This window comes from Macrotis lagotis, chromosome 1 (genome assembly GCF_037893015.1).
Source record: "Macrotis lagotis isolate mMagLag1 chromosome 1, bilby.v1.9.chrom.fasta, whole genome shotgun sequence".
In the NCBI taxonomy this organism is placed as follows: Eukaryota; Metazoa; Chordata; class Mammalia; order Peramelemorphia; family Peramelidae; genus Macrotis; species Macrotis lagotis.
Window position 1 is genome coordinate 300594993 of NC_133658.1, and position 17392 is coordinate 300612384.

At 33.9% G+C, this 17392-nt stretch overlaps 1 protein-coding gene and 1 long non-coding RNA gene across 3 annotated transcripts in view; one reads left to right on the plus strand and one right to left on the minus strand.

Annotated features, from left to right (window-relative positions):
* The window catches only part of LOC141505448 (liver carboxylesterase 1-like), a 68453-nt gene that overhangs the window by 38592 nt on the left and 12469 nt on the right, over positions 1-17392 (plus strand). For both annotated transcript variants that reach the window (XM_074211287.1, XM_074211286.1), the window contains exons 5-9: positions 1827-1980; positions 5589-5693; positions 5999-6103; positions 7601-7639; positions 16467-16607. In XM_074211287.1, coding sequence (XP_074067388.1) covers positions 1827-1980; positions 5589-5693; positions 5999-6103; positions 7601-7639; positions 16467-16607 — 544 coding nt within the window. The remainder of the gene's footprint in view (positions 1-1826; positions 1981-5588; positions 5694-5998; positions 6104-7600; positions 7640-16466; positions 16608-17392) is intronic.
* Positions 1494-17392, minus strand: part of LOC141505450 (uncharacterized) — a 74842-nt gene continuing 58943 nt past the window's right edge. Inside the window, exon 3 of the long non-coding RNA XR_012473608.1 lies at positions 1494-9025. This is a non-coding gene — a long non-coding RNA (uncharacterized LOC141505450). The remainder of the gene's footprint in view (positions 9026-17392) is intronic.

The following is a 17392-nucleotide window of genomic DNA, read 5'->3' on the forward strand; positions in this document are numbered from 1 at the left end:
AAATACTGTACTGTAAGTACTACTTACTTATTTGTTTTGCATAAATATTCAATAAGGAAATTGGTCTAGAATTTCCTTTCTCTATTTTGTTCTCCCTGGATTATTTATCATTATTGTGTCATGAGAGGAATTTGTTTTGACTTCTTCTCACCTATTTTTTCCAAATAGTTTATACAATAATGGAATTAATTTTTCTTTCAACATTTAGTAAAATTCAGATATGAATATATCTGGTTCTGGAAACTTGTTTTCTTAGGAATCTCATTTATAGTTTGTTTAATTTCTTTAATTTCTTCTGTTAATCTGGCTAATTTATACTCTTGTAAATTTTCATCAATTTCAATTAGATTGTAACATTTCTTAGCATTAATTGGACAAAATGACTTCTACTGATTGCATTCATTTTTTCTTCATTCTGGTGAATTCACCCCTCTAATTTTTGATACTCGCATTCACATTCCTAAAATATATAGTTATGAAGTCAATGAGCCTCTTTACTTAGCCAGGTAGTCAGCGATAGCCAGAAGAATGTACTCAACCCAAGATTAATTCTATGATTTTTGGTCAGAGAATTAAGTACTTCTCCCCCTTCATTTATTTATTTATGTATTTGTTTGTTTGTTTGTATATTTGTTTATTTGTTTGAGTTGGGTTTTTTGGCAAGGCAATAGGGTTAAGAGGCTTGCCCAAGACCACACAGCTAGGTAATTTTTAGGTGTCTGAGGCCAGATTTGAACTCAGGTATTCCTGACTCCAGGGTTGGTGCTCTATCCACTGTACCACCTAGCTGCCCCATCCCTTTATTTATTTTTTAGCAGATTTTCAGTTCATTATTCTAATCAGTATGCTGAGAAATTACCAGATTAATTGTGATATATTTGCATTGCATTACTGAGTAGGATATGGTATCATATCAATTCATTTTATAGACTCTGTCCAAAATAATGTTATAGAAGTAATATGGAGACTCTCTGGATGAGCCTAGTTGAAAATTCTATCTGATTGAAGGAGAGGTATACATGGGAAATGAGGACCAAAAAAAATGGTAATATGAACCACTTGGAGCACATTATTTCCATTTCCTCTTCCCTCAAAAAAGATTAATCCTTTTTGTTCACCTCTGACTGTTCTAAACATGCTGCCACAACCTACTAGTACTGTACATTGAGCATTAACAAGTATTGACAGCCAAAAATTATCAATAGAAAAAAATTGCTTATCAACAACAATCAATAATACTAATTGACAAGTGGAGGTATAAAAGACTAATTTTTATTTGTTGTTATTCAGAGGAAGAAAAAAATCATTATGGTCTTAAGTATCCACTCTTCTTGGAGGAGTTAGAATATGAACTGGGTCTTTTAAGACAGTCAAAAAGGATGACAAAGATGACTAGATCTATACTCTCATAAAAGCATCATATATATGTATATGTATATATATATATATATATATATATATATATATATATATATATAAAACAATGTGGTAAGTTGAAAAATGTGATGACTCAGAATTATTCCTTCTTATCAATTATTTTTGAGAGTAATAGCCAGCATTTTCAGTGTTTAATTTATGGCATTAGGCTTCTGAAAATGAACCTTAGAGAGATTAGGTATTTCAATTGATGATCACATAGTAATAGTAGAGTTTCACAAGTCAAATTTGAAACTAGTTCTCTCCTAGCCAATTCAATACTCTTTCTACTATACTATACCATCAATTTCATGACCCTAACTCACTCTTCTCTAGGATTTATATTGTTTTCTGACAGTTATTCTTTTTAAAAATAATCCATCTACCTTCTTTTCCCTTTTCCTTTGTAGCACTGGAGATGAACATGCTCGGGGAAACTGGGGTTATCTAGACCAAGTGGCTGCACTCCAGTGGGTTCAGAAGAATATTGGTAATTTCGGAGGTGATCCAAATTTGGTGACTGTCTTTGGAGAGTCATCAGGAGGTTTTAGTGTTTCAGCATTGGTGAGTTTTTAGGTTATCAGGCTTTGAATGAGGAATGAGTCCAGACCTGAGCCTGTGAATCTTAGCAAAAAGTGGGAGCCCTAGAAATGAGCAAAATTGGCCAATAGCTCAAGAGAGCTAATAATGAATACTTATGGTGGAATTTAATATTTTCTTTGTCAAAATAATGTTCTTTTGTAATAATATTTTATAAGCAACAATAGCAAAATTAACATTTTTAGAATATTTTAAAATCATATTCCTCACTGCTATATTCTCAATTAGGTAATACAAGTTTTATTGTTCTAATTTTACAGATGAAAAAACTGAGGTTGAGATAGAAGTGGCTATAGTCTCACTTAGCTGGCATTCAAACTCATGTCTCCAGATTTCAAATCTAGCATTCTCTTTATGCATGCAACCTATCCCAAGTATTTGAGATTATCATAAAAATCTACAAAAATCTCCCCTAAGGCAGCCCAACCTAACTTTATGAAGCTAAAAGGAGAGCTATTATTTCTGTGAAGAACAGCTTGAGGTGAAATAAAACAATTTTGAATGGTGCTTCAATCTTTTGGTGACCTTTCCCCGCCCCTGCTATCTATTGCCTTCTCTCTCTCTAATCTTCAGTCTACACTGACTCCTTCCTTGCTGCTTACAAAATTCCTTTAAAAAAACCCCATCATCCTATTTAACCATTCCTGAAAACTATCATACTACAATTTAATCTTCTCAGCTGGAAAAACCTATTTACTTTATGCTTCTGATTTCTTTCCTCTCATTCTCTCCAAAACACTTCCATAATCTGGGTTCTAACGTAATCACTAGACTGAAACTTCTATCAATCATATTATCAAGGATATCTTAATTGTCTAGTCAGACCTCATGATTTGTCATCTTTGTGAATTTAATTGAGGAGGTCTTTTCTTACTATTCTTTTTGACCTACCTTGGATAATCTTTCCTCACTGGGTTTCTATAATATAACTTTCTCTTGATTCTCTGCTTAACTGACAGGTCCCTAATTGCCCTTGTTGGATTTTTATGCCTAAAAACTGTAAATATCCCCCCAAGGAAGCGTGATTTTTTTTCTCTCTTTTTGTACTCTTTTACTAGGTGATTTCAAGACCCCTTGTGAATTTAATTATAATTTCTATGCAAATAATTCCCAGATCTATATATACAATCCAGAATATTTCCTTGAGTCCAGACCTGAGCCAATAATTACTTTAGTTTTTCCAAGGTAATAGGGTTAAGTGACTTGACCAAGGTCACACAGTTAGGTAATTATTAAGTGTCTGAGGTCAGATTTGAACTCTGTTCCAGGGTCTGTGCTCTATTCACTGTGCCACCTAGCTGCCCCAATAATTACTTTTAGAACAAATAAAAATAATTTCCCCATAGGGTCTCAAAGACAACATGACTAAAACTGAACTTTATTATCTATTCCTCCCAGGAAACCTTGTTCTCTTCAAAATTTCCTTATTTTGCTTTAAGTATTTTTTCTAATCATTCTTCTCATTTCTCAGGCTTTGAACTTTGGTGTTATCCTCGACTCCTCCATTTAACCTAACCTTATTATCCAGTTATCTGCCAAATCTTTCCATTTATACTTCTATATCATCTTTCATATCCAACCTCTTTCTTCTACTCAGAAAGCTACAACCCTTATTTAGACCCCTCATTTCCTCTCACCTAGACTATTACAATAGCTTTCTACTTCTTCTAGGGATTTAACGTTTCTACTAACTCCATTTGATCCTTCCTATAGTTACCAAAGTGATTTTCCTAATTAGTCTGACAATTATATTACTCCATTCAATAGAATCTTTTCATTTCATTTGACTTCATTGATGAAATATAAAATCCTTTAATTGGTTCTCAAAACCTGAGCCCTTTGTACTTTTCCAATGTTTTTATATTTACTTTCCTTCATAAACTTTATAAATCCAGAAATTAAAGGTCTACTTGCAGTCCCTCAAGCACAACACTTTATCTTCCAGATGCCTGTCTTCACAGTGATGTCCCTTTTCATCCTTACCTCTTAAAATTCTTTAATTCATTTAAGATTTAGCCTTTAGATTCATTTAATTTGTCTTTTGCATCTTACCTTTCCCAAGCATTCAAGTTATTTTTGTTCATATTACCTTCTACCTACTCTGTGAGTATTCTGATAGCACTATTTATTTAAATGGGAGTTTCTCAAGTCATAAACAGTTTTTGCCTTTCTTGATATCCCCAATGATTGGCAGCTAATAAATGCTTAATAGATGTTCCTGTGCAAAAAACCATCATGGTACTGTAGAAAACATGAAGGTTAGCTAAGACATGTCCTTGACTTTACGAAGGGAAAAGACCCAAAGAGAGTTTTCTGTATTGACCAGGACAAGGCCCAAATGATGATTCCTTGGGCTACACTTCCATGAGAATAGGTTTATCATAAACTTTCCAAAGAGAAGATTTTCCTAAGAGAGGGAGAGATCCTGAGAAAACTGGATTTTGGAAAAAGAAGAGGATGTAAGTCATTGACTGAAAAGAAAGTAGTCAGGAGAATTAATGCATACTGGGGAAAAATTATCCATCTTCACAGTTTTCCAGGATTTTTTTTTTAATAATCCAGTCTGCTTCATATTTCTGACTTAAGTCAATACCTCTTATGTTACTAACTTCACTTCTTTGAGGACCTCATTGTTAAACAAAATTCCAGGGTTATACATAAACTACATTGGGAATATTTCCCCAAGTAGAAAAATAATCCTAAATTTATTTATTGTCATCTCATTTCATTGAGCTGGTCATTGTATGGTATTCCCTGAGTATAACTGGATTTTCCCAGACCCATTTAATCAGTTCTCATGAACCATGTTGTAAAGAGTCATTTTGACTTCAAGAGTAGGTAGCATAAAATAGTCCTCCAATTAATGTTTTGAAAAAAACTCTAGGAAACTCTAGGAATAAAACTAGTATGAAGGGGCAGATCTTGGCACACTCATGTCTTCATTCTATAAGAGTTTATTAAAATTAATCTTTGTACAAGGCAGTATGCTTGGTACTGAGATACAAAGACAAAAAGATATAGTCCCAATCTTCAAGAAGTTTTCAATCTACTGGAGGGAAATAAAATGTACACAGATAAATCAGAAGCTGCCACTGGAGGAGAAGGCCTCCACTGAGAAGAAAGGAGAAGCATGGTAGAGCTAGGCTGTGGAATGCTAACCAACTGGAGGAAGTATGACCTCCAGTGGTTACTTAGTTTAACTTTTTTGTTCCAAAGTATGATTATATTAATATAGAGATCTTCTGATGAGAAAAATGCAAATGAGAAATTATTCTGCAACTTATAGTTGAAAATTCTCAGAGAATATACTATGAAGTTGTCACTTATCCAGTGGGTGTTAGGGGAAGAATAAGAACCTGTTTCCTGACTTCAAAGACCTCTGTTACCTTAATTATCTTTAAGTAACTATATACCATTTAGTTGCTGATGTTATTGTTTCATTCTAGTGAAAGAAAGCAGGATTTATCAGTAAGCATTAAATTCCATACCCTGAGACAAAGAGGTGGTTGTCCTATCCTAATTACATTTTTGTTCTTGAATTACAATTTTATTCCATTGTGTTGTTCTTTCAGATGCTGTCTCCTTTGTCCAGAAATCTCTTCCACCGAGGAATTTCCCAGAGTGGGGTTCTCTTTATGCAATCTCTGTTCAGTAACAACATCAAACCCACTGCTGAGGTAGGTTTCTTTTATTATATGCCATTTGACTCTGTTTATATACTTAGAGGGATTAACACTAGACACTGGAGAACAGCTAGTCTAGCCACTTCAACTGAGCCACTGATTGGGGAAGTGACTTACCCATATTACCTAGATATCAAGGGAGCAAAGGCAGGATTTGAACCCAAGACTTCTGACTCCAAATTTAGAACATTTTCCATATGCCAAGCTGTCCTGTGAAAAAGCACATCATGATACTGATAGAGCTATTCTATCCACATGGACTGATAACAAAGAATGTTAATTGTTATATTTTGTTGCAGAAAATAGCCACTCTTGTTGGATGTAGAACAACTACATCAGCCATCATGGTTCACTGTCTGCGACAAAAGTCAGAGGAGGAGATCCTAAATGCAACTAAGAAGATGGTAGGTGTTCTTTTAGTTCTTATTTCCTGCCCTTGGACAGTTTTCATTATAATTGATCTTTTCAAGGGGACATAAATGATTTTCCATGACTGAGATCTCCAGAATTCTACTAGTTTTATTTTACTGGGGAGGGAAGTGGGGTATTTTCTTTAGATAATAGTTGACAAATTATGGCACTTAGTGGAAGCAGAAAAAAATACTACTTCAGACCTTAATATTATGGGGGTGCAGGGAGGAAATGACATGATTAGAAGTGGGGTATATCCCTCATTAGGAAAGAACTCAATTCCTACAATGCAATTAGCAAACTATCAGGTAGCTTCCTGTTTTCCCCATTTATTTTTATTAGCTGGAAATAGACTTGGTTGTTACTCTGATGAAGGATTTTAAGTATTTTTAATACTACCTAAATTATGGTGTAATTTGAAAAGCTCCAGATTTCCTTATCCTATAATTCCATTTATACTTATGGCTCCCATTTTTAACAAAAGTTCCTTCAACTCATCTACTTATTTTGAAAATCATCTAGTCATTATCTGGTTTCTAGGTTTCATTTCTGATGTCTATCTACTTGATCTCAAGGGCCTAAGACAGAAGAGCTCTCGAGATCCCTCTCTATTCATTGTTAGCATAGAGTCAAGTATTCCTTAGAATTTGTTCTTAGGATGAAGATTCTACATTAGTAAAGGAAGAGTCAGAGCAGTTGTCTGAGGACCCAGGAACTTCATAGAACCTGATGAGTTGTTGCCTTTCTTGGACAAAGGAATGGTCATCACATAGGCCATCCTCCTGGAATTTCTCTGGCTTTCTCCATTGTAGTCAGTCAGTCTCAGGAGGAAGACTGTGTTCATACATGAAGAACAAAATGAAGTCTTAGGCTATTTATTTAGATCTACTGAAACTCTAAACAAATTGAGGAGATTGCCCAGGAAAGTGAAACCAAAGTAGTTCATCAGGTCTAGAATGACTTGCATAATTATTATAACTCTCTATATATGGAACCAGTTTGTCAGGGACTGATGAAGACCTTAGAAGAATCCAGAGATTGTAGTCATGTAGAGCAAGGATCAGATCTTTCTGATGTGTTAAAAATACGATTAAATTCTTCCTGTATGAGTTTCAGGAACATTACCACAGTTTTCACCAAATAAAGTCTTTATTGCAGACTTACATATATAGATAATACTGTCCTTTCCTCCAGTTTTTTTTTAATGGAGGAAATATGTTTTGAGGAATAGGGTGAGCTATGAACGATTAAACACAAAAATTTAGAAAAACAGCCATCATTTTTATTTCTATGATAGTTTTATCTCCCATGTTTGTGTGTGTGTGCATGTGTGTATGTGTGTGTGTATGTGTATGTATTTTCCCCCAAAGGATGGGTTAGAGCTAGCTAAGAGGGAAAAGTACTTGAGATGCTGACTCAAGAAGTACTTGAATTGCTGAGTTCTTTCTGGGAAGTATTTTCTCTTATCTTTCTTTTGTTTTCCTTCACAGGATTTATTCCACCTGAATTTCCTAGGAGACCCTACAGAGGTTAGACATTCTCATTATTTTAATTGCTGATCTTAACTATCAACTTTTTTAAGCTCTAGGTTAACATGAAGGGTAGCTAGGTGGCACAATACATAGAATGCCAGACCTGGGGTCAGGACGATTCATCTTCCTGAGTTTAAATATGGCCTCAGATACTTACTAGCTATGGGACCCTGGAGAAGTCACTTAACACTCTTTGCTTCAGATTTTTTCATCTGTAAAATGATCTGGAGAAGGCAATGGCAAACCATTCCAGTATCTTTGCCAAGAAAACGCTTAATACGGTCAAGAAGAGTTCATCACAATTGGTCACAGTTGAACAACAACAACAAAAACACATCTTTATGGTTCATTGCTTAACTAAGGGCGACTAGATGATCCAGTGGATAGAATAATAAGCCTAAAGTCAGGAAGACCATAATTGAAATCCAGACTCAGACACTTGTCATGTGACTCAGGGCAAGTCACTTAATCCTGTTTACCCCAGTTTCCTCATCTATAAAATAAGGCTGGAAAAGAAAATGGCAAACTGTTTTAGTATCTTTGCTAAGAAGTCCCCAAAAGGAGTCACAAAGTTTTAGACCTGACTGAAAAAATGACTCGACAACAGCACCAATAACAAAACATATGAGGAAGGTAACCCCGTTTCAATGGAACGATCTCAAAATAGTAGTGAGATTCAGTCAGTTTAGAACCAGTACTTAATTTTATTTTGAGTTTGGCAAACTGTTTGATAAGATGATTCTTGTAATCAGGGTTATCTCTAAGGTGAGATCCTGGGCAGCTTCCTAATATGGATATCATAAATTTACATTCCTTACTTTTTTTTTGTATTTTTTTTTTGCAATTTTGCAAGGCCATGGGGGTAAATGATTTGCCCAAGGTCACACAACTAAGTATTAAGTGTCTGAGTGAACCAATAGAAATATATGTTTCAAGGGTTATCTTATCTTATCAACAATTTTGAAAGCCATGGAAGTAGAAGGAAAAAAGAGTTAGAATAGGTAGAATGAGTTTTGGTTCTGCATATGTCTCAACATTAGCTGCTGTGGCCACATGGTTGCTTTCAATCTACAAGGACACCTTTGCCATGAATAATATGATCTCATTGAGCATTAAATGCATGAAATATTAAACTACCTTTTGATATATCTTTTTTGTATACTTAAAATGGTCATTGGGCAGAGAATCATTTGTTAATCTATTTGAATCCACCACTGTCTCAATGCCTGTTCTTTAACAGGAGGCTGACTCATTCTTAGGATAGTTAACCAATTCTTGTCCTCCTAATCTTCTTCATCCTCTTTGTTCTCCTCTCCTTCTCCTTTTTCTTCTCCTCCTTCTTTTGCTTCTTTTCTTCCTTCTCCTTCTCCTCTTTCTTCTTTCCTTTATTGAAAAGGTAAGCAATTTTACATACATACATGTATAGTCATGAAAATGTCACAAATATAAGTGAAGAGAAAAATCATTAGAAAAAAACATAAAATAAATTTTTAAAAGTGGAAATAGTATGAAGTCTGCCCACTTCACTCAGAATTAGTTCATTTAAGTCTTTCTAGGTTTTGCTGATGTCTGACCACTCATGATAGCTTACAGAACAATGGTACTCCCTTACATTTGTATATCATGACTTATTTAACCATTCCCTAACTAATGATCATCACCTCATTTTGCAATTCTTTGACACTACAAAAAGAACTGCTATAAATATTTTTGTGCACAGGTTACCCCTCCCTTCCCTTTTTATGATTTCTTTTGGATACAGACCTGGTACTAATATTACTGGATTAGTTCCCAACTCCACTAATAGTGCAGTAGTTCTCATTTTGCTTACATTCCCCTCCAATCTTTTCCCATTTTTATCATTTTAGCCAAGCTGACAGATCTGAGGTAGCAAGTCAAAAATGTTTTCATTATCAATAGTTATTTAGAGCTTTTTCATATGACTATAGATAACTTTCATTACTTTGTATATAAACTCCCTTTTCATATCCTTTGACCATATTTATCCTTTGAGGAATGGATCATGTCAATAAATTTGACTTCATTTTCTATATAGTGGAGAAGCAAAGTCTGTAGAGGAACTCAGTGTACATTTTTTTCATGGCAAGCATTAGCAACTTTGTATTTATTTCCCTTTACCTTACTTTTTTTCTTTCATCCTGTCCATTATCAAGTGCTTTGCTTCTAACTTTTGCCTTCCCAAATTGCTCTGCCTTCTATCAATTTCCCCTCCCTTTTTCCTATCCTCTTTCTTTCCTGTACCATCAGATAGAATTCTGTAACCAAATGTGCATTCATATTACTCCCTCTTTGAACCAATTCCAATGTGTGTAAGGTTCAAGTGTTCTTCTCCCAGGAACCAAGAGGGCAGAGAGAAGTCAGGAAGTTTTCTGAGCTCTCCCCATTATTCCTTGGAAACACCATTAAATAAAGCCTCTTAATGGATTCTGGAGTTACAAAACTCACAAAAAAAAAAAGATGGACTGAAACAATTTTCCAACTTAAGATAATTTAGAAGGACTTCAGGAAAGATCAGTCTCACATGGGTAAATGGGAAGCATAGTCCAGTGTAGGTAGCTTGGGCAAACCAGGGGGGAGACTCTTAAACACACCAAAGATCAGCAGCCAAGGCCCCTTGGTTCTGGTTTAGCAGGCTAGTGTCACATCAGGTAAGCTGTGAGACCTCTAGCCCCAGAGCAGAAGGCATATTGCTACTCTGGGAACCCTGAGACGATCCTGAGAAAGGCAATTAAGCTAACCACCCCAGTGTAGTGGGAAGTTCATTACTACTTGAGTTCCGAGGATGGAAAACCAATGACCATTCCTGGGCCTCTAGCACAAAAGTTTGGGGAAGTGTCTCCTGTGCCCAAGGACAGAACTCAATTTTTAAAAATGAACAAATAAAAACCAAAGAAGAACTCTGACTAAAGAAGGCTACTGGGGGGACAGGAAAGATACAAACACAAAGAGGAAAACATTGTTAAAAATATCTATATGTGAAGCCTCAAAGGGGAATATAAATTCATTTCAAGTCCTAAAAAATTCTTTTTGGAAGATCTTAAAAGGGATTTTAAAAATCAACTAAGTGAGAAGAAAAATTGATAAATGAGAGCTATGCAATAGAATTATGCAAAAGAGTTTACAGCTTGGAAAATTAAGGACAAAAATTGACTGAAGAAAAATCCTTAAAAAATACACGATCAGATAGGAAAAGAAATACACTGGAAAAAAAATTTATTTAGAATTGGCCAAATGAAAAAGGAGATACAAAAACTTATTGAAAAAAAGAATTTCTTAAATTAGTACAATTAGGCAAGTGGGTGTTAATGATTCTATGAGATATTAAGAATCAGTAAAACAAAATCAAAAGTAAAAAAAGGAAGAAAATATAGTGACCTGGAAAATAGATCCAGGAGAGATAATTTAAGAATTATTTGACTGTGATAAAAACAAAAAGCCTGGACAACATCTTTCAAGAATTATCAAGTAAAATTAGAACTAAAGGGTAAAATTGTCCTTGAAAGAAGCTACTGATCACCTCCTGAAATAGATTCCAAAATGAAAACTTTAAGGAATATTCTAACTAAATTCCAGAATTATCAAGTCAATGAGAATACACTGAAAGAAGCTAGCAAAAATACAGGATTATGTAGAATTTAGCAGTTTCTATTTTAAAGAATTTGAGGGCTTAGAATATTATATCCTGGAAGATAAAGGAGTTTGAATTACAACCAAGAATCAATTACCCAGCAAAATTGAAAAGATGGACATTAAGTGAAATAAGAACTTTCAAACTTTCCTGATTAAAAGAGATGAATATAAAATCTGATCTTCAAATACAAGACTCAAGAAGATAAAAAGATAAACAGTAAAGGGAAAATGTTATTCAATAAGACTAAAATGTTTATATCCCTACACAGGAAGGTGCTATATAACTCTTCAGAACTTTATCTCCATTAGGTCAGTTAGAAGGAGGATACAAAGATAGGGGATATAGGTATGTGTTTACTTTGAAGTGATAATATAAAAAAATTAATAGATAAAGAAAAGGATTATCCTGGGAGAAGAGGAAAGTGGGAGACAAAATAGGGTAAATTAGATTATGAGTGGCATAATAGACTTATTACAGAAGAGGAAAAAAAGGGAGGGGTGAACATTGTTTGAACTTTACTCTCATTAGATTTGTCTCAAAGAGGGTTTGCATACACACTCAGTTGGGCATGGAATTTTACCTCACCCTATAGGGAAGAAGGAGAGGAAAGGGGAAAAGAGGGGGGTGTTTATAGAAGGTAGGGCAGATAGGATAGAAGTAAAACAGGAAAGGGGAAAGAAAGGATGGGATTGATAGAAGGGAGGACAGATTGAAGGAGATAGTAGTCAGAAGTAAAAAAACTGGTGAGGAGGGAAAGGATGAAAGGCAAGAGAAATTTTTAAATGGGAAAAAATAGAATGGAGGACAATGCAAAATTAGCAATTATAACTGTGAATGTGAATGGATTGAACTCTCCTATACAATGGAAGCAGATAACAGAGTAGATTAAAAACACAATATATTGTTTCCATGTGCTCCTATCCATGCTTAGCCCAATTTCCCCTATACTTTTAATTTCAGATAAGTTTTCCTATTCTACCTCTCCCTTTCTCTTCTTCCATTGAATTCTTTCTCATACCTGAATTTAATTTTTTATACATAATAGCATCATCACATTCAACTCACATCTCTGTTTCTATGTATACCCCTTCTAATTTCCCTAATGATGAGAAAATTTTTAGGAGTTAAAAATATCACTTTCCAATGAGGGAATATCTAACCTTATCAAACTCCTTTCATTTTCTCTTTCCTGTTTACCCTTTTAAACTTCTTTTGTTCTTGTATTTGGAAGTTAAATTTTCTATTCAAATCAGATCTTTTGTCGGAAATGCTTGAAAAATCCTCTATTTCAATGAATATTCATTTTTTTTCTCCTGAAGGATTATTCTGAGTTTTGCTAAGTAGGTGATTTTTTTTGTTGTAATACCAGTTCTTTTGTTTATTTATATTTATCATATTTATATCATAATATTTATCATATTTCAAGCCCTCTCATCATTTAATAAAACATATTGACTGTGACTCCATAATGTTTGGCTGTTTGCAGTATTTTCTCCCTTGATCTAGACTTTGGTTATATTCCTGGGAGTTTTTCTTTTTGCATCTCTTTCAGAAGATGATTGATGAATTCTTTCAATGTATGTTTTGCCCTCTGATTCTAAAATATCAGGACAGTTTTCCTCAATAGTTTCTTGAAAGATGATGTCTAAGTTCTTTTTTTTATCATTATTTTCAGATAGTCCTATAATTCTTAAGTTCTCTCTTCTGGATCTGTTTTCTAGGTCAGTTGTTTTTCCAATGCGATATTTCACATTTTCTGCTATGTGTTTTCACTTTTTTAAATTTTGTTTGACTGATTCTTGATGTTCCATAGAGTCATTAACTTCCATTTGTTCAATTCTAACTTGAACAGAATTTTTTTTCAGTTTGCTTTTGCATCTCCTTTTCTATTTGTTCAATTCTGTTTTTTTAAGGCATTCTGCTCATCCTTGGATTTTTGTATCTCTTTTACCATTTGACTAATTCTGTTTTTTTAGAAACTTACAATGTGTGTGTAGGTGTTTTAGGGTGTATTTTTTTCAGTATTTTTTATGCTTTCTTTACCAAATTGTTGAATCTTTACTTTGTGATTTTCTTGCATCACTGTCCTTTCTCTTCCTAATTTTTCCTTTATCTCTTTGATTTTTAAACTCCTTTTTAACTCTTCCATTACTTGAGACCAATTCATATTTTTATTTGGACTTTATATGGAGGAATTTTGACTTTCTTGTCTTTTTTTTTTTGAGTGTGTATTTGAACTTCCTCGTCATCATAATAACTTTCTATAGTCAGATTTTTTTCTGTTGTATGCTCATTTTCTGGACTAATTCTTGATTTTTAAGTCTATGCTAAAGTGATACTCTTTTCTCCAAGTGGAGGAGTCACCATCTCAATCTTCAGAGTTTTTATGCAGCTATTTTCAGGGGATTTCTGGGAACCTGTTAATTTTTAGCTCTTCCAGTTTGGTATGAGCTAGGAAGAAATGTGCTTTCTATCACCTCTACTATGCATTGATTGGTCTGTGAGTGACCACAAGTACTCTTTTTCAACCCTGGAACTGGGACCAGGGTCCTAACTCTTCTATGGTCACAAGTTCTGCTGTGATAGTGTTCTTCCTTGCCCAAGGAATGGAATCCATATCCAAGTATAGGCAGTGCAACACAGTCCTGTCCCTGGTATCAGCAAAATGATCCCTGTAAATCTCTTTCTGATTCATTGTCTGGATTCCCTTATTTTCTATAGGTCAGGAAATTGCTACTGCTGCCACTAATTCAGTCACCCTGCTCCTATTTTCTTGGACCAGTCAATGACAGCATGGCCTACATTGGACTGTTCTCTCTCCCTTTTGTGCCATAGACCTTTTTTGCTGACCTTCTTAGTTATCTTGGACTGGTAAAAAATTTCATGCTGTCTTTTTGTAGTTTCTGCCTCTTTAGTATTTGTTTAGAGTCATTTTAAAAAAAGGAGTTTGGGGAGAGTTCAGGCAAGTCCTAACCTTTATTCTACAATTTTGTCTTCATGCTGCCCTACCTTGAACATTTTTCCTAAATAGTTTATGAAAGACCTTTTCTCTTTAAGAGTAGCCTTTAGGTCAATGAGTCTTAATTTTTTTGTGTCATACATCTTTCTAGTTGTCTGGTGAAATCTATCAAAATAAGTACTAATTTTAACATTTAAAAATATATAAAACAAGACACATGATTACAAGAGAAGCTAATTATAGTGAAAAAAGTTAACAAAATATTTAAAATAAGTTCATGAATGACAGGTTAGGTTTAATATAAAGCTTTACATTACTTTATATTACTTCTCCTTTCTCGCCATCCAAAATCTCTTAAATTTAAATAGTCAGAAGATGAGAATGGCCAAAGAGAAAATTCATCTATCCAAAAAAAATCAATTTAATGTTAAAAAACATACTAGCTTAGGGAAATATTTGAACTATATCAGTGATACCATACATACCTTTCAGATTAAAGGTCAAGACTATAAGAGCTGAAGATCATTATCAACTCATAGTCCTTTTATGTCTTATGAAAAGATGCTTATAACTGCTAAAAGAGTCCTTTGCTTTGGATTAATTATTAAATGGGAAGTGTTAGGGTCTCTAACTATTTGAGAATCCAAACCTTGTCCACTTATTTCAGCAAAATTCTCTCAAGCCCTACCTCTTTAAACACTATCAGTTCAAAATAATTGGCCCCTTAGATAGCTGAGCATAAAGAATCTATAAGCTTGTCTTTTATTCAGTCTCTATAAAATTCCATCTGATCCATAAAAATCCTCTTTCTCAAATTATTCCATCATAATAAATTGTCTCCAATCCCACAATCTCTATGTATAGACTTCTGAAGCATTTCATCTTCTCTCCCCTTGACTATATCAACCCCTGATTTGTACATGATATAATTTATTTTTGCTTTTCTTTGTTCAGTCACTGTATTAAATTGAAAATCAACCTGGAAGTCTGGGTTGTGTTTGTGGCACCATACTATCATGGAAATTATCCTGGATTAGTAGTCAAGAGAATTGAGATTTATCTATGACTCTCCTCATTATGAGAAACCTTAGTTTTCTTTCAACTCATTAAAATTCTCTGTAAACTATGACATGTCCAATTGATGAGAGTACAGCTCCTCTTCTTGGAAATTATGCTTCTATTCATGTAGTTCAAGATAACACTAACTTTTTTGGTTTTGGCAAACTATTGACCTCAAAAAAACCCTAAGGTCTATTTCAAACAAACTTGACCATACCTTTCCCACACTATATTTTGAAATTTGGTTTTGTATACAAGTATACAAGTATACTTTGTATACAAGTTTAAGACTACATTTTTCCCTAATAAATTTGATTTTGTTAAATTCAGTCTAGTGTTCTTAGTCTCTCAAGATAATTTTTGAATCCTGAATGTCATCTTGTGCATTAGCTTTCCTTCTTAGCTTAATGTTATTAGCAAACTTGATATCCTCATCAAATGTCCTTTGATTCAAATCATAGATAAAAAAGAAAATAAACGATACAAAGCCCAACACAGATCCTTGTCGTATTCCACTGGAGATCCCCTACAAATTTACATTGGGCTATTTACAAATACACTTTGAATCTGGTCATTAAATAAGTTCCAAATTCATATAATTATGTTATCATCTGGTCTATATCTCTCAATCCTTTTCTCAGTAGAGGAGTAGAAAATGCTTTATCAGATGTTTTTATCAGATATATCAGTGAATAGAATGTCATATTTGGTGTCAGTAAGCTTTTTGGTATAAGTGGCACATAAGATTAACCTTGAAAAGAAGAGGAAACAATATTTTGCCTTCCAATAATTATTTATGCCATACAGAGACAAGATAATACTTTATAAGGGACTAGTTTTAATATATCAGTCCTTTTCTATATATAATCTACTGATCATATTTTCAATTAAACTGACTGTATCTAAATATGTTGATTTATTGTGTTGAAATCAATTGAAAGAAATTCAAAAGTAATTGATTAAGAATCAATTCAATGTCAATATAAAGATGTTGGCTACAAATGTCATTGTAACTTGTACATCCAGAGTAAAGTTGTGGGTGCTGTCACCTGTTGACCTCAACAAAGGATAAGCCATAAGCCACAGAAGAACATAAAAATGGTTTCACTCTCAGTTGGGAAAAGTAACTGATAGGCACTTTTTTTTCCTTCCAGAAACTTTTGTTCCTACCTGCAGTTGTGGATGGAATATTTTTCCCTAGAAGTCCCCAAAAGCTCTTGACTGAAAACCAGTTCCGGATTATGCCCTACATGATGGGAATCACCAACCAGGAATTTGGTTGGTTTCTTCCAAATGTGAGAACATTATATTTCTCCTAGAATCTTGTGTTCTTCTTCTTCTCTCTGTAGAACCAGAATTTCCCCACTCTGGTTAAACTAAAAAAACTATTTAGTATGCTGGGCCTCAGATAATTTGTTTTTGATTCTGAGTTAACAGTTTTGCACTTCTCTTCCTCAATCATAGGACTCTATTTCCAAGAAATTATTCTAGGCATTTGTTAAATTGTTGTAGAGACAAAGTTGATGTTTAGCACTCTCCCATTCAAAAAATCTTAGAAAATTGGAGCTGGAAGGCAACAAGTTCAAACCTTTTATTTTTCAAATGCAAGAAACTAAGGTCCCTAAAAATAAAAAGATTGTCCCAGGTTAATACAGTATATTAATAACAAGACAAAGATTAGAGATTGTCTTTTCTTACTTAGTGTCCCACACAATTCCCCCATAAGGTATGTAGTGTCCTTCTTAAAGTTTTCTTCTCATTAAAATTAAAGAAGTTTCATAAGAAATCTTTGGTTTCACTCTTCCCATCTCTAATAATATGTAAGTAATATGATATTTTGGAAGGATCATCATTTCTGAAATCTGCATAGTATTGAATCCTTGCTCTGATAATAGTGATATGGCTTTGCACATTATTCATAGTGTTGAATGTCACTTATTGCTCTCTTGTGAACTTCAGTTTCCTTATCTGTAAAATGAATTGGTTAGCCTATATTAAGGAGTCTTTCAGCTCTAAATCCTGTGATAAATTAACTCATTCAGACATAAATGATAGCTATTCATGTATAAGCTATTTAAGA